General features: G+C 37.2%; 4 protein-coding genes across 4 annotated transcripts in view; 2 read left to right on the plus strand and 2 right to left on the minus strand.

Annotated features, from left to right (window-relative positions):
- LOC121997728 (RING-H2 finger protein ATL67-like) overlaps nt 1–20,827 on the minus strand; it is a 168,632-nt gene that overhangs the window by 4,526 nt on the left and 143,279 nt on the right. The window lies entirely within an intron of this gene.
- Nucleotides 7–2,563, plus strand: LOC121997730 (vacuolar sorting protein 39-like). The gene is made up of 4 exons (XM_042552325.1): nt 7–241; nt 1,234–1,332; nt 1,560–1,775; nt 2,259–2,563. Exons 1-3 carry the CDS (start codon nt 17–19, stop codon nt 1,758–1,760), a joined length of 525 nt encoding a protein of 174 aa, XP_042408259.1. The 5' UTR covers nt 7–16; the 3' UTR covers nt 1,761–1,775; nt 2,259–2,563.
- LOC121997718 (alpha,alpha-trehalose-phosphate synthase [UDP-forming] 6-like) lies at nt 10,353–14,043 on the plus strand. Its single transcript, XM_042552296.1, has 3 exons — nt 10,353–12,797; nt 12,899–13,172; nt 13,564–14,043. Exons 1-3 carry the CDS (start codon nt 10,795–10,797, stop codon nt 13,876–13,878), a joined length of 2,592 nt encoding a protein of 863 aa, XP_042408230.1. The 5' UTR covers nt 10,353–10,794; the 3' UTR covers nt 13,879–14,043.
- On the minus strand, nt 14,745–19,762 carry LOC121997726 (coiled-coil domain-containing protein 130-like). The gene is made up of 6 exons (XM_042552313.1): nt 19,627–19,762; nt 19,013–19,075; nt 18,830–18,909; nt 16,493–16,601; nt 15,422–15,745; nt 14,745–15,344 (listed from the first exon to the last, which is right to left on the minus strand). The coding sequence occupies exons 1-6, from the start codon at nt 19,627–19,629 to the stop codon at nt 15,018–15,020; spliced, it is 906 nt and encodes a 301-aa protein (XP_042408247.1). The 5' UTR covers nt 19,630–19,762; the 3' UTR covers nt 14,745–15,017.

The following is a 20,827-nucleotide window of genomic DNA, read 5'->3' on the forward strand; positions in this document are numbered from 1 at the left end:
TTATGCTAAAACAAAAATGAGCCGTCAGTCTAAGAAGATTGTTGAAATTGAAAGAGCTGACGATATGCGTATCAGCCTCAGTGGCACTGATAGCAGTAGAAGTGATGGCGATGTAGATGAGGTAATTGATGAGGGAGATTCAATCATGTTAAAAGAAGCACTTGATCTTTTGGGCCAGAGATGGGACAGGATAAATGGTGCTCAGGCACTGCGAGTTTTACCAAGAGACATAAAACTTCAGGTACTGCTGCTTTTGACTGGTCCTTGGATTTCAATTTTTCTATTTACTATAAGGTAGCTTATGCTGCATACACCTATTTATCCTGATGTTCTTTTACAGAGTAATTGTGTTTAAATTGTATGTGGATCTTGATTAGTTAGACAAAATGATAAAAATTGTGTGACTGTTTTCGCCTGCAAATGATTCTTCATCATTATGTGGCACTTTTTTTTTTCTCAAGCAGATGGAATGTAATCTCAGTTACCTGCTACCTTATATACAAAGGTAGGACATTTTTTGCATGAGAGGAAGACTAGGAAGTGCAAGTTACGAGGGGAGAGAATTGTAGAGAGAAAATGGGTCAGAGGGAGCATTCTTCTCAGTGTGTAAAAGTGAGACATCTTAAGCAAGCACTTCTCAGTAAGTAACTGTAGCCAAAAGGCAATCATCCTGATAAGCTATGCGGAGATCTAGTTCACTGGCTTAATTTTTTATTGGCAAACTCGATTGTTCCATTTGGCACGTATATAAGCCAGATCCATCCAATCAAAGGACCCATGTATTTTTTTTCCTAGGAGTAGCTGTTAGGAAGAGACAGGTTGTCTTCGACTGAGGGTGGATGGTCCCTGTTCACCAATCATTCAAGATTTGTGAATATTGGGTTGTTATATTCCTTTGCTAACGCTAGTACAAACAATTATAAAAGTGCAATATAGTTAATAGATTTTGTTTCTTCTATCAACATTAACTTGAATGATTAATTTACTTGGTTCTTTTTTCTGGAGATTCCTTAATTAATAACTTCGTAAACTAAAGCATGTACTTCAACACTAACAGTTGCTCATTTTACAAGCAATCAAGAAAGTCAGGTGTTTAGGCAGCAGGGTTACTCTTTATTAGTATATAAATACCAATGATCCTTCAGAAATTCCTTGGCAAATTTGTATAGTCACAATCTATTTGCTTTCCTGGAAATTTTCTTTCATCTTAAATTAGCAATTTTACAATGTCAGGATTTGCTTCCCTTTCTCAAACCCCTGCTCAGAAAATCTACTGAACGTCGCCAAAACTCTTCAGTGATCAAGAACTTGACATTCAATGAGAATTTGCAGGTATTTTTCCATATACATTTGGTTGCGGGCTTGCATTTATGTTTGCTTTGGAGATTAAATGCACATTGAAATGAACAATGGAATTCTTCTTCTGCGGATATATTTACACATTCTATATACTCCTTGTTAACTTTGCTCCATCAAATTTACACTTTGTTCTAATGGTGTATGTATAGAGTTTGATACATCTAATAAAACGTCTTAATGGTGTTATCTATACTTAACAGGTCAAAGAAGAGCTTTATAATTGCCGTCGAGCAATATTGAAAGTTGATGCTGATAGCATGTGCTCTCTTTGCAATAAGCGGATTGGGAGCAGTGTATTTGCAGTGTATCCCAATGGAAAAACACTCGTACATTTTGTTTGCTTTAGAGATTCACAGAGTATTAAGGCTGTTAAAGGTCCCACATCGACGAGGCGCAAATAATCCATCCTTTTTCAAGTATGAGTTGCTCATTTGGCTTCCTAATTGTGTTTACAAGCTCTTCCTTATCAGTCAGTCCATTTTATTCATATGTTTCCCACTAGACAGTTTTCAATATATGTTCCATAATTATGCTTAGAGTTAGGAAATATGAAGATAATCAGAATTGAGATACCCAATTTTCTATAGATACTGCCTCTTTCTGTTCCTGCAATAAACTTAATTCAGAATTCAAGAAACTGAAACTTGAAATGGCCGGATAGCAATGATTGTTGCTATTTCATCTTTGACTCCTTTGAATTCTGATTCTGACAATAAGACGTTTCTATGCGTCCGGTTGGTTTGATATCTGATATTCCAACTCCTTGTTTGTTGATCTTGTGCTCAATGCGTGAATCTACTATTTTGGCCTTTTCATGTTTACTCTTATGCTGACTGGTTGTACCATAGAGGTTAATTATGTCCTACCAAAACGATATGTTAATCTACTTTCCTTTTCAGCTCCGAAGCGTGGCTCACTGCCCACAACAAGAAGCAAAGTTTCGTCTTCCTATTTTGGTTCAGTTTTTGTGTTCTCCATGGCCGCTTGGTGGAGATCTGTTCGTTTTTGAGCAAAAAGCCTTATGTTCACTTCAAGTAGCTTGTGCAATGCCACCATCCATTTTGTGTTCATCATTCCATTGTTGTGTCTCCTGATCTTGATATCTCATATTTATCATTTTATGTATGATTATTTGTAAAAAAAATAATCTCTGATTGTATATTTTGTTTGATGCTGGAGGTATTGCGCAAGAGTATTTTCTTTATCTTTCAGAACCTCTGCTTAAATGATAATGTATTTGTTTAATTTATTTTCCTGTGGATCATTTATAGTTTCTCTGTTTATATATAAAGTTCAGTTCAAATTTTATAATAATAAAATGAGGATTTGTAATGATTTTTAAAACGTTTCTAAGGTGATATTTGATAGATGATATATCAATCTTTATTATGGATGATAATCTACATTTTAGGTAGTATTAAATAATCACTTTGTAAATAATACAACGATATAATACAGATTGATATGACCTATAGTTCGGGCACACTAATGTTTGTTCTAGAGAATTTAACAAGAAGATGAAATTTTAATTTATTTTTTAAATCCTTAATTTTAGTTGGATTCGAGAAGGAGCAATTATATGATAGACAGCGATTTAATCTTGCCAAATTTTATTCTTTCACAATCTAAAAGTTAAAAGTAATTAATATTGTAACAGAAGGAAAAAAAAAACAGAAGTAATCAATCTTGTAAATGTTGATCTGCTATCATATTGTTCAATAAATGTAAAGTAAACATGCCTTACAGATTGACGCAGTATCTACGTGAATATTTGTTGCAAAGGTCAAAATTCTGAGCCTTAATATCTGAATGAATTTGAAAGTAAACAAATGTAATAACTGTTGAGTATGTGTGAATGGAGGAGAGGTGGAAGAGGATAGAAGTTTCATTATCAATAGGAATTTAGTTTCATATTAGGAGTTTCATGGTATGTTGGTTGGTATATATTGATTCACATGCATTTAGGATGTGAACAAATGTATGGGGAGAGACTCTCTCTCGCGTGTGGATGCGCAGGAGGGTGCAAATCCAAGGTCCGGATTACACCGAACCATGTTAACTCGTGTGCAGACATGACCTGCGCGCGCCAAATGCTGAACCGATCGGGGTAAAATTTGCCCAAGTCGAAATTAATACAGAATCAAAACGATCAAGTGATAACGCTGCCGCGATCACAAGCAGGGGGGCATATAGCAACACATGCAGAAGCTCTCAACCTTCATTCCCTCTTCCTATGTCGTGCAACTCCTGCTCGGCAGAGTGTCCGTGATGACAATCGGGTGTCATTTAGTTCGCCGTGATCACCAGTGCTTGGTGGGAATCATGGTCAACTGTTGTATCCTGGAAAACAAACGACCCTAGTGAGCATCAAAGCACAGTCGGAGGTGGGCGAATCTGTTTCAATGAAACTGTGACTCTCGCAGGCCTCGATCCTTTTCCCACTCGGGAGGTTGTTCGCCCGCTCGGGCTCCTTTGCTCTTTCAGTCGCTCGGCCTGTCTGTTTCTCTCGATCGGCGATCGACCACTTGCCCGATCAACCTTTCCGCTTGCTTGCTCGGCAACTTTGCCAGGCCGACTCAGCTTGACCGACCGGTACTTCTCGCTCGTGTTGCATTTCTGCTTCGCCTGACTGGCCTCTCGCTCAGCCCTATCTGCTCGGCCTGTCTTTCTTGCCTGACCAGCCTCTCGCCCAGTCTACTCTCTGTCTGGCCGAACTTGCTTGGCCTTACTGTCCAGTCGGTCAATCTACTGCTTGCCTGCCTGACCATTAAGTCCACTCAGACTTTACTGCTTGGACTCGAAACTCGGTCTGTACTCAGCAATTAGTAGAAACCAGCCCCTACTGACAGCCTGAGATTATCCACGTAGGTCATCTCGACTATAAATTAAATTTAATTTAGTATAATTTAAATTCAGCTAATACCCTATAAATCTCTGGTAAGATATTATTTTTTCCAACGATAACAAATTTTAAAATGTTATCACCTTTTTTTTTATATTTATTGATTAAAAGATTTTTAAATTTTTTTATCTATTTATTTTAAATGTCCTTGATTAACTGGCGTTTACCCATGCACGAAATTTCTTTACAAATAATATAATATTTTTCTCAATTTCAAGTCAAGATAATTATCATAGTGCAATCCCAGTCACCATGTTCAACATCTCTATTAAATTTATTTGTTGATCTCAAAACTTTATTTTGGTAATGTAGATTTGGTTTTAGGAATTCTGATTAAAGCGTACTAAAATGTTTAATTACAGTCAGGTTAGATTTACTAATCAGCTTTTAATTGTATTTAATTTTGCTAATCTATGGTCATTCTTCAGTGCCGTTAAGAATCATTTATTGGAGAATATTATAAATTAACAGCATCATATGTTGAAGAATATCATGCATGGTTTAATAATAAACAATATAAGGCTTAAATCTTCACCTTTTGTTTTTTTTTAAAAAATGAGTTTAATGTGTATGTATATATATATATAATTCAATTTTTTATATTAGATTCCTTGAGAATAAACTTTAATTAATATAAAGTTTATCATAAAATACACTCACACTAAGTCCTTAAATATAATTTTTTAATTTACTTTTAAGATTTTATAACTCACTAGAGATTTGATCTTATATTCCATCCACCACATAAATCCAAAAATATAATGACTCTTGATATAGCATCTTAACTTTACCTGATTTTATAACTCACTAGATGATTCAATCTTATATTCCATCCACCACATAAATCTAAAAATATAATGGCTCCTTATATGGCATCTTAATTTTACCAATAGTTTAATCGTCATAGGTATATTATACATAGGAATTGAACTCTAATTCTAAGAAATATATTCTGTCTCTTATCATCACACTAAGCCCTCAGACATTAAATCCTCAAATATTTTTTTTTAGCTAACACCAAGTATCTAGCCTTTTGGGCCAACTAATTCCAAGATGATTGGTTTGGCCTTATGGAAGTTTCCCACAGGTAATAAGGATAAATTCGGAAGTGTTTGCTACAGGCAGTCCAACAGCTCAACATCTTACATTTGCTATCCCACTAGAGGAAAATATCCTACAATGTACTACACTTGAGAATCAAGGTCGAATCCCAATTGTATTTTTTTTCCAATTTTTCCTCCAAATGGGGTGCCCAATCAAAGAATGTTGGGCTTCTTGGCCTTCCGCCACTAGCGTTTCCCGATTTACCTTGATGACTAGTGGAAAAATTCCATGGGACCAGGCCGATCACCACAGGATTAGTTGGATTTATTATTATTTTTTAAATATAATTTTTTATATTATGTATTTAGATTTTATAACTCACTAGATAGACGATTCGATCTTACATTTTGCCCACCACGTAAATCCAAAAAGTACAATGACTCCTAAGATAGCGTCTTAACTTCACCAATAGTTAAATCATCGTAAGTATGTTATGCATGGGAAATGAACTCTGATTACTTAGGAAATGCATTCTTCTTCTTATCACCACACCAAGCCCTCGGGCACTAAGTCCTTAAATATTTTTTTTAGCAGCAATTAGACCCTCCAAGTGATTAACTAGACATCTAAAGGTTAAATCTCAATTACGATGTACTACAGAAATTTTCCTCCAGTGAACAACTCTAAGAACGTTGACTATGTGAATAGACTTTCGTAAGCAATTCTTGATTTACTCTAGTGGTTCGTAGAAAACTTTAGTAGAATTGTGTCAGTCACCTCCAAGTTTAATTGGTTCAAACATGGATCCCTGAATTAAAAAAAAAAATCCTTAAATATTGGAGTAAAGGTGAAGACATCACCTTAGGGGTCCTTTTAACACGGTCCCGCACTCTTTGGAAGAGGGTAAATCATAGGGATATTTACTCTAGCGCAATGACCCTTTGCATTAGGGAGGTCAAGTATTCAATAAGACATTTTGCAGCCGTTAATGGGAATGAAGTTCAAGACCTATTGGAGTAATCGCCCATGCAAGCAACAACTACGTCAACCCATGGGATTTAGTTATTGGAGTATGAAGGTGAACTCATCACCTAAGCATCCCCTCCCGTATCACCCCACACTTTTTGTAAGGGGGTAAATTATGGGAGTATTTGCCCTAGCATGACAACCCTTTACATGGGAGAGGTCAAGTATTCAGTCATGGGGTTTAGCTTTTTTGTTTTGATAATTCAGATATCTAATTTTTCGAATTGACTAATCTGGGAGGTGACCAGTTTGGTCCTACGAAAATTTTCTACTGACCACTAGGATCAATCAAAAAGCGTTCTCTGAGACCCATCCAAACAACTAACATTCTTAGAGTTGTCATCTCACTAGAAGAAAATATCTAGAATACATTGTAATTAGGATTCGACCCTTAGATTAGATGCATGATTAATCGCTTGAATTACCTCAGGATGTGAGATTTATTTATTTTTAAGTTGTCATCGGCTATTCAACCCAACCAAAGTTGAGAAAAAAATATCTAAAATTTTTTTATGTCTGTTAGACAATATCAAGACCACCCTAACGGATACAACACCAGCTGATAACAATCCTCCACTGCCACCGGTCCTGAGGATCTAAACCGTTAATCATGCTGTGACATGAAGGTCATACATCATCAACCAGAGTCGCATGCATGTCTCCTTAAGACTCTAGATCCATTTGCATGAACCAAGAATGATTTCTCCCGACCACCTGACTAAATTAGGAAGTGTTAATAGAGACTCATCCAAATTGTCTATATTTTTAAATTCATTTTTCACTAGAGGAAAAATCTCTATAGGATCTAATTATTTGGCAAAAGATCATATGTTGATCTCGGGCACCCCATGCGGTGAGTCCCACAACTATTTGTAAATAAGTAAATCAAAAAACTTAGTAGGTCACCACATGGGAGAGTATTTCTCCTGACTTCATCGGGAATCGACTCTTATTCGATATGATAATTCTACTATGTGGTGACCAACTCAATCAAGCTCTTGTAACAAAAAGATGATTACGCTCACTTTAACTTAAGCGCCCTTCACAATCCGTCCTTAAATTATATAAAAGGGAATAAATCACGGGGTCAACTTATAGCAGATCGCTAAGTGGTTACGAATTGAGAGGAGTTTTTTCTGAAGGACATGCATCCACCGATAATTGATCCATGTTCTATTGTAATAAATATGTCACCCTCTACGCAACTGACACCTCGTGGGATTTTATTTTTTTATTGACAAATTTATATATAGTTCCTATAACTATTATAAGGGCAAGTAAATAATTAGTTATCTTAAAAGATCAATTGTCAAATTTAGCACGTTGTTAAGAAATCAATCTAATTCATGCTTTCAATTTTCTTTAAGTTTTCAACAAATTTTGGACATTGTCGTTATCATCCAACTCACTACTTGAAGCTAATTAACATAGCGATCCCTCTACCATTGTTTGAAAAGTGAATGTGTTTCACACTAGCTTAAGAGTATGCACCGCGTGGCATGCTTTTATTGAGGTCAATAACATATATAAATCAGTTTATCGAAATTTTGGAGTGAGTTAGTTTATTATTTTTCAAGATTAACTCAAAACTTTTTCATACTTCGTATTGAATTGAACTTTCATACTATTTTATTATGCTTGTTTATTTACTAGAGGTGATAATGCCTATAAATAAATTTGATAAAAAAAAAATCTCAAAAACACATAAAGTTGTAACCTTAATAAGAATAATTGACTTTGTGCATGAGCATATCCTTTAGATCACTAATGCTTTTTATATATCTTTAGATTTTAATAATTATAATGATATTAATAATAATAATAATAATAATAATAATAAAGCACTTGCAGGCAGCTTGATTCTTAAGCTAACAATTAAAGGGAGAGAAAAAACAAGAAATAATTAATGAAGGAATCTAATTTATTCACTAGCGAGGAAAAAATAAAGTAAAGGTTGACTACATGATCCTTAAAGAAAAGCTTAATTATTATATTTATGTTAAAGTTCAAAATAAAAACAAAAAATGCTGATGGAAATTTTTTTGCTTCATCCTTTAAAATCTATTTATTTTTAAAATTATCTCTTAGAAAATTTACACCTCAAGTTTGGAATTTTTTATAAAAAAATATCTCTCCGTGTGGCATGCATCACATTCTTTTACAAAAACATTAATACTTTATTCTCATGACTCATTAGCCACACACATAAATCTTTATCACACCAAAACAATCTCTCTATTAAGTAACCTCACTATTCGAGATTAACTAGCTAAACAATACTCTCCTACATTAGATTTGCTCAATTCTCTCTCATATATTCCATGATTGATTCAATTCTCTCTTGACAATAGATGATGGCAATGTTCGATCGATAATAAGGGAATTTTAAAAAGAGAGACACACAATAGACAAGGCCATGAGTTATCATTATCAAATGAGATTAAAATTAAGATGATAGTTGATAAAATATAATCTCGTGAATCACATTTTCGTTGAATTAACATATAAATGTCACCTTCATTGCTTAAACCATCTTGTCTGAAATGTGAAAAAAAGCATTTGGATACCCCAATTTAGTCGAGTACCACCAACCTTATTTATTTATAGTATTTTTATTTGTAAAAATATAAAATGTATGCTAATTGTACATAATACAAGTCCTAATTTCAAATTTCTACATATATCTTCTTCTTTAATCAGATTAAATAACGTCAAACTTGAGTCGACTGATCCGATCTAACTAAAATTTTCCATCAACTATCAAGATAAATTAGAAAATGTAAATAGCGGATGGCTCAGAAGTCCAATATCTTTTAATTTCACGCCTCATTTGGAGGAATCTATCTTCTTCTTCTTCTTTAGGGTGGAAAAGCCTTGCCATAATCAATCGCTAGTAATTTAATTTTTTAAAAGAGAGTTGATAATTTTTTTTCTAAAATGAAAAATCTTATGTGAGTGAATTTCCTTACTAATATTTGATTTCTATTCATATATTCTACTTAATGAGAAAAATATTTTTATTTTTATATTTTTAATTATAAATTAAAACTTCTAGTAAATATTGTCTTTTTATAGGGACTAACGTGATGTCCTAAGCATAATTGAATAGTATTAGCCCAAATAAACAAAAATTGTAACTCGAACTATTTCATGATTGGAATCAAAATAATTACAAAGGGCTAATTTAAAATCTTAAATAAAAAGGGATTAAAATGGTGAAATTTAAGAGTAATATGATAATTTCCTAACCTTTTTCTTGATGTGTCGGGAAACAAGAATACGTGAATTGTAAGAGTTAATTATGAGCAATGATATGCTTAAGAAAAAAAATTCAAAAAAAAATTTAAGAATAGACATATAAAATCATGACCTACTATTTCATTTTTTATGGATCCCATCACTTTATATATTTATTCTTAAATTTTTCTTTAAATTTTTTTCTTTAAATATATCATTTTTCTTTAACCCTATAATCTGTAGTCTTTTATCATTTATTTTCATTTATGATGAATTAACATAGATCACTTTTTACCATCGTGTAAAAAGAGAACACGACCATCAGGAAAATAGATATTATTATAATACATAAGAGGTCGAATCTTTACAAAATTGAGAAAAATATCTTTTCTTCAGTCGCCAGCTATAATTTTTTATTTACGGATTCTAAATTTTACTACAACAGTAAAAAGAGAACACGACGCCGGACCCCACTGTCCACCCTAGACCGTCCACCAATAGGGAGCTACGTTTTTGGTCGGTCCCACAGCGCAGATGGGAATACCAGTGCTGAACACGTCGACGACGGACACTGTTATTCCCAGCGGCGCTCATTGAGCCACGTGGCAGAGTACCGAGTTGTGTACATAGATAATTGCACTTCGTCCGCCCACCATGTGTTGATTGGACAAAGATACGGGTCTCAATTGATTCACTCTGGAGGTATGAATTTGAGTGTAATTGGTGGGTGCATTTGTTTGTTTTCTTGTGCGCTTAGTATTATTATTATTATAAAAGTGGAGCTGAGACGAAAGCGGATTTCGAAGAATTTTGTTTTTCTTCAAATTTGGCCTTTTGTTTTTTTTGTTTGTCTGTCTATTCTATGGATTGGAACTCGAGATCGAAAAATTTTGGGTGATTTTTCCATTTCTCTGGAGCAACTTTTCGTTGCATGATGCGCTTTTCCTCTGGTGCATGATTTGTTTGTTGCTTGTCTAAAGTGAAGGAAGCGCTTAAATCGGTTGCTCCTCAGTGCTCTTTGGGAGCATTAGATCCGATTTGGTTGAGAAATTTCTCGTCTTTGCTGGTTTTGAGCTTGCGATTTGCAAGTTCTGAGCTGGTCGTGGTTGAATCGTTGTTCAGTGGTTGTGTTCGCCGGGATTTGAAGTGTCCCGTGCTGCGATTTTGTTGGAGCTTGTTGGTTGAGTTGGAAAGCTCTGGTCTTTGAGCTCAAATCGCCGGAAAAAATGACGTCGCGGTCGTATTCTAACCTCCTCGAGCTGGCATCCGGCGAGCCGCCCTCCATCAGCCAGATCCGGCGGCGGATTCCTCGCGTGATGACTGTCGCCGGCATAATCTCCGACCTCGACACCGATTCCGACTCCGAGGGCACCTCTCCTAACTCCTCCTCCCCCCGCGACCGCACCATCCTGGTGGCCAACCAACTCCCCATCCGCGCCTGCCGCCGCTCAGACGGCCGCGGCTGGGAGTTCTCCTGGGACGAGGACTCCCTCCTTCTCCAGCTGAAGGACGCCATCAGCGACCACGGCGCCGACATGGAGTTCATTTACGTCGGCTGCCTCCGGGACGAGATCCCTCCGGCCGACCACGACGAGGTCAGCCAGGTCCTCCTCGAGACCTTCAAGTGTGTGCCGGCATTCCTGCCGGCGGATCTCCTCGCCCGCTACTACCACGGCTTCTGCAAGCAGCAGCTCTGGCCCCTCTTCCACTACATGCTGCCTCTCTCCCCCGACCTCGGCGGTCGCTTCGACCGCTCCCTGTGGCAGGCCTACGTCTCCGTCAACAAGATCTTCGCCGACAAGATCCTCGAGGTCATCAACCCCGACGACGACTTCGTCTGGGTCCACGACTACCACCTCATGGTTCTCCCCACCTTCCTCCGCAAACGCTTCAACCGCGTCAAATTAGGGTTTTTCCTCCACAGCCCCTTCCCCTCTTCTGAGATCTACAAGACCCTCCCCGTCCGCGAGGAGCTTCTCCGCGCTCTCCTCAACTCCGACCTCATTGGCTTCCACACCTTCGACTACGCTCGCCATTTCCTCTCCTGCTGCTCCCGCATGCTTGGCCTCTCCTACGAGTCCCGTCGCGGCTACATCGGCCTCGAGTATTACGGCCGCACCGTCAGCATCAAGATCCTCCCCGTCGGCATCCACATGGGCCAGCTCAAGTCCGTCCTCACCCTGCCGGAGACCGAGAAGAAGGTGAAAGAACTGAAAGATCAGTTCCTGAACCAGGGCCGCGTAATGGTCCTCGGCGTCGACGACATGGACATCTTCAAAGGCATCACCTTGAAGCTCCTCGCCATGGAGGAGCTACTCAAGCAACACCCCGAGTGGCGGCGCAAGGTGGTCCTCGTCCAGATCGCGAATCCTGCGAGAGGCCGCGGCAAGGGCGTGACGGAAGTCCAAGCTGAGAGCTTTGCCACCATGAAGCGCATCAATGAGGCCTACGGCGCGCCACCGGACTACGAGCCCATCATCCTCATCGACGACCCCCTCCCCTTCTCCCACCGCATCGCCTACTACGTCGTCGCAGAGTGTTGCCTTGTGACGGCCGTGAGAGACGGCATGAACCTTATTCCTTACGAGTACATCATCTCGAGACAGGGGAACCAACAACTAGACAACGTCTTGGGCTTGGACTCATCAACTCCGAAGAAGAGCATGCTGGTCATCTCCGAGTTCATCGGTTGCTCACCGTCATTGAGCGGAGCCATCCGTGTCAATCCATGGAACGTTGAAGCTGTGACCGACGCCATGGTCAATGCCTTGGAGATGAAAGAGCAGGAGAAGCAATTCCGTCATGAGAAGCATTACAAGTATGTGAGCTCACACGATGTGGGATACTGGGCGAACAGCTTCTTGCAGGATCTGCAGAGGACTTGCAGAGACCATTCTCAACGCAGGTGCTGGGGTATTGGATTCGGATTGCGATTCCGAGTGGTTGCTCTTGATACAAACTTCAGGAAGCTTGCCATGGAGCATATCGTCTCGGCCTACAAGAGAACAAGAACCAGAGCCATCCTTCTGGACTACGATGGCACGCTGATGCCACAGGCCTCGATCGACAAGAGCCCAAGCTTGAAATCAATCGAGATTTTGAATGCCTTGTGCCGTGACAAGAACAATGTGGTGTTCCTTGTGAGTGCTAGAAGCCGCGACACTCTCAGTGATTGGTTTGCTCCTTGTGAGAACTTGGGGATTGCTGCTGAGCATGGCTATTTCTTTAGGTAGGTGGTTCTAAACTTGATCAATGGTTACCAAATTGAAATCTTTTGATAAAACAGGTCGAATAGATAAGAAATTGGCATTGAGATGAATTTGATTTCAGGTTAAAGAGGGATGCAGAGTGGCAAACTTGTGTTCCTGTGGCAGATTGTAGCTGGAAACAAATTGCAGATCCTGTGATGAGGTTGTACATGGAGACAACTGATGGTTCCACGATCGAAGACAAGGAAACCGCACTTGTATGGTCATATGAGGATGCTGATCCAGACTTTGGGTCTTGCCAAGCCAAGGAGCTTCTTGATCATCTAGAAAGTGTGCTTGCCAATGAGCCTGTTTCAGTGAAGAGTGGTCAGCATATTGTGGAGGTTAAACCACAGGTAAGATACCAGTGCATAGGATTTGTTTGCCGTTACAGTAGAACCTAGTTTAGATGTTTACGGTTCGAGCCAAAATTATGATCTAACACCCCTAACAGTTAATTTGTATCAAGTTCTTAACACGTTTCATAATTCACATCACGAATTCAAGACTCCAGTCTCGCATGTTATTTTGTAGATTGAACCCAAGGGCATGATGATCTCACAAACTACTGAATTATCATTTTTATCTCGTATTGCAACATATAAGCACAAGTGAAGCTAGTGATCAAGCTTTGCTTCTAGTGATAATGCTAAACCACAGATAAAAGTCACCATGTTTTTCTGGTCTTTTCTTTCTTGATCAAAACATAAACAAAGTAGATGCCAATTTTGCGAACTATTCTTATAGGGTGTGAGCAAAGGCTTGGTAGCACAGCGCCTCCTTTCGACCATGCAAGAGAGGGGCTCAGAATCTAGCTTCATATTGTGCATCGGAGATGACAGGTCTGATGAGGACATGTTCGAGGTGATCACCACATCAATAGCAAGCACTTCAATCTCCCCGGCGACCGAAGTGTTTGCCTGCACAGTGGGTCAGCAGCCGAGCAAGGCTAAGTATTACTTAGATGATACAGCTGAGATTGTTAGGTTGATGCAAGGGCTGGCCAATGTCTCAGAGCAACAAACTCTGAGGACCCAACAAAATGGCGACCTCGGCACTTGAAGGTCTGGGGGGTTCGATTCTGCATGCTGCTTGAGATGAAGTTGTTACTGCAGTGTACATAAGATCTTATTACAAGCTTTTATAGTGTAATATTATGGTTACTATTTGAGCTCCATTTTGGAAACCAAGAGATGAAATTTATGGCTATGTTGTTGTTCCTTTGCTTCTTGGTTGTTTGTTGAATTGTTGGTTTAGAGGCTGATTTGTTCTTCGAGTTAAAACGAGCATAAAATAACTCGTCGGCTTATTTCAACCGACGACACTTAATCGCTCTACTACTTGTGAATCTCCATATTTAAGAAGGGTAGATTCATCTATTAATTACTCATTGACGTAAATGTTATGCCATTGATGAGGATGGAGCTTATGGTGCATGCATCCTTGTGTTTCTCTATTCATTACAGTTCTTGATGTGGAGTTGTAGAAGCAACCAAAAATTTGTAACTATCATATTTAGCTTGTGATGATAAATTTGGTATTCTATATTTGTCATAATCATTGAATGGTATTATCCTTTTTTTGTTCTTTTATAGGGTATTTTACACTTTTATATAATAGGCAACACATAAATAATACTAGAGTTATTGAAATTATTAGGACTGTTGTGTTTGATCTAGACACACATAAATAGACATGACAAACAAACATATGCACACAAATAGCCGTGACGAAGTTCGAGTTGAAGATGCCAAATAGTGAACATCAAAGCTCGTCTTCATTGAAATAGCCAATAGCCTCTCACACTCAGTTTCTTCATATGCTAAAAACAACAAATCTCTACACAAATTATTTCCAACAACCAGTAACCTGATCTCTATACTTTTCAAATATATAATAGTGTTTGTGTTATACGTCAAATTCTTTACTTTAGCTTGCAGATGATGGATTCTATTCAACTACAGCTGATTTTGTAACCATACAACTTGATATTGTGCTCAAGTACATTCCAAGTTTTGACCACAAACCATCTATTTAGTATTTTACATTATGGAATTTTTTCCCCCAGTAAAAGCCAAAACCAACAACTAAAACCAAGTAAAATAGCATCCAAAGCATAAGTACTAATGGAGCAGTCGAGTGAAAATTTCCCTTTTAAATGCAAAGCCCTTGGAGAACGCACCATAACTGAGTCAAAATCATTAGCGCTTTCTGAACCCCATGTCTTGTTGCCAGGACAAAGGCTTGTCTCTTCCTGCTAACAAGGCTGATGCTGCGGTTGCTTTTATTTTTCTCCTCTTTGCCTCGAGTTCAGCCCTTTTATTTCCTAAAGTAGAGGTTGAAGACTCTGAAAAGATCGATGAAGCTTTGATCGCTGCACGCTTGTCCTTGCTATTCTTGTCAAACTTGGGTGCAAATCTAACAGCAGCTGCACTTGCTGCATCTTCTTTTGATGGAGGAAGAAGTCTTATGCCAAGGCCCATCTTTCTTGAAGTTTCTTCTTCTTCTACAACCTTTCTCTTTTGAGTCTGAAATTGGAGCACATTGCATGAAGATAAAACAAAGTAAAAAAAGATCAAAAAAAAAAAATCAGGCAGCAAATCACCCTCAGACGAGCACGAAGGGCTCGATTAAGGCTATAATCCTCCGCATGCCTACTGTCTGAGACTCTTTGAAGACGAACTAGAAGTGGTTCAGCCTCTTTCTTCTTTCGCATATCCTCTTCTTGATGTTCTAGGCGGTAAAATGGATCAGAAAGCTTCCCTCTTTCTTCATCAGCTGGAAGGGCAAATGTTTCCGCATCTTCAATGTCATAATCTTCTGTCTTCCGTTGTGCTCCACTGATTATGACATATTCTGTGTTCTTTGGATCGGTCTGTATTACAATTTCATGTCGACAGCAAGCTGACTTCATAGTAAAGCTCCATATCTAAAAAAAAAAGACAATACCAATTAGGCATAATATGGATTTGGCAGAAAACTTAGAAACACTTCAACAGAAAAACAACAGAGGAAATGATACGGAGACAACAAGCTGATTGCAGAAACTAATTATTCATTAGCACAAGAATATTTTCATATCCAACACTACTTTTAGGGTGAACCCATGCAAGCTCACATGTTTGTTGGATGATATCCATCCATCTCTGTTCAAGAAATCTGATAGAGCTGTCTACTCCCATCATAAAGGTCTATTCACGTATAAATTTTCAAAATCTTGACACCCACATCAAGATTAAATAGAAAATGATTCTATCAAATTTGAAAATTTAGACAATTTTTTAGAGATATCTTATCCAACAAATACAAGGAAGCTGCTTTATTGATTGGCCTTGAGCATATCTCACTCTCCTAGTATCACTTCTTTCTCATTTGTTGAAAAGTCATTGTAATCCTGTCCTAGTCACCAATCACAATTTACAAACTGTAGGTTACTAATTAGTTTTCAAATGAAGCAATTGGCTGTTGTAACTTTAAAACTGATCTAAGTGAATTTCAGAAGCTAACTTATTGCTGATGTGTACACAAAGGATCAAAATGTCAATATACAACTACTTAAGACTTCAGAATGCACTCAGATAAGAAGATAAACAAGATAGTTTTTATATTGTTCTAATTACAATGTGTTTGAAACGTTGGAAGACTAGTAATATTAAAAGATCACTTCACAGCTTACCTTAGTTGAGTAATAGTTGCCAACTTGCTTTTTCTCTGCATTAAACCTTACACCTTTGGCAATCATATGATTGCATCCACCACACCAGATATTAAACGGCATCTCAAACCTGCAGCAGATAATTATACTTTCAGAAAGTAAAAATCACCACAATTTTCTGAATGTAGAATTTTATTTTCTGAAACAAGATATGCATGATTGTATACTTAGCTATATTGACTTGTGGCCTTTCAGATATATTCTTTAATTAAAAAAAGACAATGCTAGGATGTTGCCTAAAAATATAATTTTCATTATTATTATATCATCAACTATTAATTTTTATCCAATTGGAGTTACTATGTTATTTCCTTTCCAAAACTCCAAAAATAAATGCTTCCAATGGCTGAAGTAAATTTCCAAGCAACTAATACTCAAATTTTGCTTTTAGTATCAGGAAGAATTAGAAAGTTCATCAAGGCCTCATCATGTTCACCAATAAACTTTGTCCTGGTAAAGGATAATATACTTTGAGAACAAGATTAACTTTTCCTAGCTTTCAGATCATTTCTGATCCTTCTGCATAACAAAGACTTCTATACCTGTTTTGAATGAACCCAAACTGTAATGTAATCACCATAACAATTTAACCTTGTTGTCGTGAGCCCATTAAGATTTAACCAAGTACAAAAATCACACAATTCTACCTGTTCAAGCATAAAGTTCTTGTCTCTTACTATTAGACCTGATCAGCTAATGGCACATATACCTTGAAAGTTACACTGCACTACAAGATACATCATACATAAAACACTTCCTATATCCAAAGGCAGCATCTGTTTCAGCAAGGATACGATGATGTTGCACTACCCAGCTTTCAAACACATAAATAATTATTGGAGTATCAACCTTCTATTTAGCATCATTAAAATAGTCACCCTGTAGCATCCACTTCATGGCTTAACATACCAGAGTACAAGTAGCTCTAACTGGAAGATCAGACATTCAGTATAGTACAGATCTAGCTGATACTCATTTCCCTAATATTTATGGCAATATCAACACATATCAGCACATTTTATACACTAGTTGGAACTTGGAAATATTACAAAAAAACTCAAGCTTACACTTTTCATCCATTTCCTGGTAATATCATAATTATATATTAAAGTGTTTTGTGCTAGCAGACACTCTGCAAGTTATAAGCCAAGAGGCAGGACTCCTACATTATCAAAATTTCAGTGACGCAAATCACTGAGTTGTTTATTTATATGGAAATGAGAGAAAATGAAGTACATGAAAAGGCAAAGAAAAAAGGGGAGGAAAACAGTGCTTGACTTATCAAAATGAAAAGGAAATGAAGAGAAACTAAATGTTGTCTTGATAACCCATCGGCAAGATGAGTCAACTTTTATTAATTGAGCTCCCAAATCTGTTGCATCAAAAGATCCCTCCGACTAAACACAGAGGAATGGATTTTTTTCCCATTTCCTGTCAAAATTATCTGTTGCCTACTATTTGACTATTAGGGTTTCTATAGGGCTGTAGAATCCTTATAGCAAGAGAACATTACGAGGTGCATCATCCATGTTCCATCGTGATTTGGATAACTAATATTTGATTTACTAAATTAGCCTCTAGGAAAAGGCTACATAAATTGATCATCCTTAAAACTTAAATCCTATATTAATGGAAAACTTTGTTCGAGGAGTCCCCTATATATAGTCATAATAGGATGGCCTATTATGACTGAATAATAAAGAACATTCTCAAGCACCTAATTCTCCATAGACTAGATCACATTGATGAACCTTTCAACTAGACAAGGAATAGCCTCCAATGGAGAAAGAAAAATGCAAGACAAAGAAATGAAATTAAGCAGAAAACACATGCTAAACAGAGAAAAGTTGTATGACTAGCATTTGTGACCGACAAATTAAACTATCTTTAATACCCTTCCACAAGTGTATTGTGAATGGAATCCATCCAATTCAACTCCACCCCACCCAAAAAAAAAAAAAAGACAGCCCGGTGCACGAAGCTCCCGCCATGCGGGGTCTCGGGGAAGGATCCATTGTACGCAGCCTTATCCTGCTTTTTTCAAGAGGCTGTTTCCAGTATTCGAATCCGTGACCTTTTGGTCACATGGCAACAACTTCAACTCCACCCCACCAATTTAAAAATAAATTTGCATAATTTTATAAAGCACGGCAGCAGGAAACTATCAATGCGCTATTCATTCAGAAAAATTACATAACATAATGGATTAGTGGATGTACAATTTTTCAAACGAATTAAAATAATATACAAAATCTGTCATGAATTTTACTAGTATTGCTTTGAGCATCGGTCCAGTACCTTATAATCAGTATGCCTTGGTCTAGCTTTCTTGCTCTTTCTCTCAAAGGATGCTGCCCCTGAAACTTGTTCAAGGAACCCTGAAAGCAAAAGATTAAACACATGTCACCAAGATTACCAGACAAAAGCAAGCTTTGTCAAAGCAACCTTCAGGCATAACATAATCACAGCAAAGAGACGTACCTTTTTGGGGTCCCATTCTGGTGGATAGTAGAAATTATCTGCTCTAGCAGCTGCGAGAGAAGACTGCAAAACAAAACAGAAACATGAATTAGAAACAACGAATCGTCAAAATAAGCTCATCTGATGCAATTTAAAGAGTGATGAGCTATGAAAACTAAAAAAAATAGTTTGTACTTCTTACAGGATGATTCAAGTTCTATTTTTTATTACTATTACTATTATTATTATTATTATTTTGAAATAAGAGAATGAAAAAAATTAAGTTCAACAGGTGGAATCAATCATCCATCCCGACTTCCGTTACCTACTCAGCGCGCAGCTTACATGATGACTATGAACAATAACCGAACCCTAAATAGTACGCACGCAAGAAATCGAACAAGCATAAGGGCAGAGAAGGTTGTCATGGAGATTTAATAGGAGAAATCAAAATCCTAAAGACATGCAGAGAAATCAACAAATAAAACAATAAATTAGCCATCTATCAACAAATACACAAAGACGCCGTGATTTGGGAAAGAGGATTAGGGTTAAAACACTCAGGACTTAATCATTCAACGTAAGCCAAAAACATGATTCGAAAGGAAAAAATTCATAAGGAAGATCGAACTCACCATCTTCGATCAGAGTAGGGGACGAAACGTCGGTGCAATCGATTCTCCGATCGCTCTCGACAGGGAGAAGAAATTGGATCGAGAACCTTTTTGCCCGCATAGATTTTTTGCTTTTCTTAAATACTCCCAGAATTTTGAAATAACATTTTTGCCCCTATAATTTCAAATTGTTATCCAAGGCCCCTGGTTCAAATTATATAGATTTTTATATTTTTAAAATCATAAACATATTTGTATCTGATTTTAAAAAAAAAACTCATGATTTTAAAAAAATAATAGCAAGATAATATGTGTTTATTAGAAAGGTAATTTTGAGAAATCATCAATTTTAATATTTTTTTCACTTTAAAATAAATCATAATATGTGTTTTGTGGCTTTAATAATACAAATATATTACATGTTTTGTCAGTATTATAATAATTAACATGTCTGAAGTATTAAAAAAAATTAAGTGGGCTCAAAGAGATTATATATCAAACATTATTAAAAAAATTAAATTATTATATTTTCAATGATAAAATATGAATTTACAGTTGACATTCATGGTTAATAAATTCATTGTTTAAAAAGTTTACTTTGAAATATTATAATTTGCCAATTTAAATTGACATTTTTTCCCTTATATTTTAGATTGAATTAAACTCTCTTGCACTTCAATTATTATGACCCTTATCGATATCACCATGAATTCAGTAAACAATTGTCCTCTCGGGGCAGTGCGATGATTAAAATATGAAGTGTTACCATATGAGGTTTTGGGATTAAAATTCGGCGTGACCGAGCATAACCTCTCCCATATCTTAGCCATTTGCACTAATAACTAGTAGCCACCCGTGATTTACCTCCTCCGTATTAGCCTAGGGACGGGTTGGCGGGGGCACTGGAAACGAGAGAATCGCCTTTTTTTTACCACATGAATTCAGTAAACAATTGAAATTAGAACTTCAAAATCCTTGAGAATTGATCAGTTCAGTTTTACAAATTTATTTAAGTAACGAAAGGAAAACTAGCAACAAGATGAGTCACTTCATCCTCCTCCTTTATTCGATTCTACTCCTCGATCGAGAAGATAAACTGTGAATGATCATCATCAACATGGAAATGAACATAAACAACTGCCACCTTCAGTGCATTTCCCAACTGCACCTGGAGTGTTGCCGGAAGCTTTCTGGCAATCTTCATTACAATTTATTTGACTAC

Source organism: Zingiber officinale, chromosome 6A (genome assembly GCF_018446385.1).
Source record: "Zingiber officinale cultivar Zhangliang chromosome 6A, Zo_v1.1, whole genome shotgun sequence".
Lineage (NCBI taxonomy): Eukaryota > Viridiplantae > Streptophyta > Magnoliopsida > Zingiberales > Zingiberaceae > Zingiber > Zingiber officinale.

Excerpts from the sequence above, each read along its gene's own strand:
- LOC121997718 (XM_042552296.1), top strand. The coding sequence starts at position 10,795 with ATGACGTCGCGGTCGTATTCTAACCTCCTCGAGCTGGCATCCGGCGAG. Across the intron at positions 12,798-12,898 it reads GAGCATGGCTATTTCTTTAG|GTTAAAGAGGGATGCAGAGT; the intron begins GTAGGTGGTTCT and ends ATTTGATTTCAG. Across the intron at positions 13,173-13,563 it reads TTGTGGAGGTTAAACCACAG|GGTGTGAGCAAAGGCTTGGT; the intron begins GTAAGATACCAG and ends CTATTCTTATAG.
- LOC121997730 (XM_042552325.1), top strand. The coding sequence starts at position 17 with ATGAGCCGTCAGTCTAAGAAGATTGTTGAAATTGAAAGAGCTGACGAT. Across the intron at positions 242-1,233 it reads CAAGAGACATAAAACTTCAG|GATTTGCTTCCCTTTCTCAA; the intron begins GTACTGCTGCTT and ends TTACAATGTCAG. Across the intron at positions 1,333-1,559 it reads CATTCAATGAGAATTTGCAG|GTCAAAGAAGAGCTTTATAA; the intron begins GTATTTTTCCAT and ends TATACTTAACAG.
- LOC121997726 (XM_042552313.1), bottom strand. Across the intron at positions 18,910-19,012 it reads CAGAATGGGACCCCAAAAAG|GGTTCCTTGAACAAGTTTCA; the intron begins GTACGTCTCTTT and ends TTTTGCTTTCAG. Across the intron at positions 15,746-16,492 it reads GCAACTATTACTCAACTAAG|ATATGGAGCTTTACTATGAA; the intron begins GTAAGCTGTGAA and ends TTTTTTTTTTAG.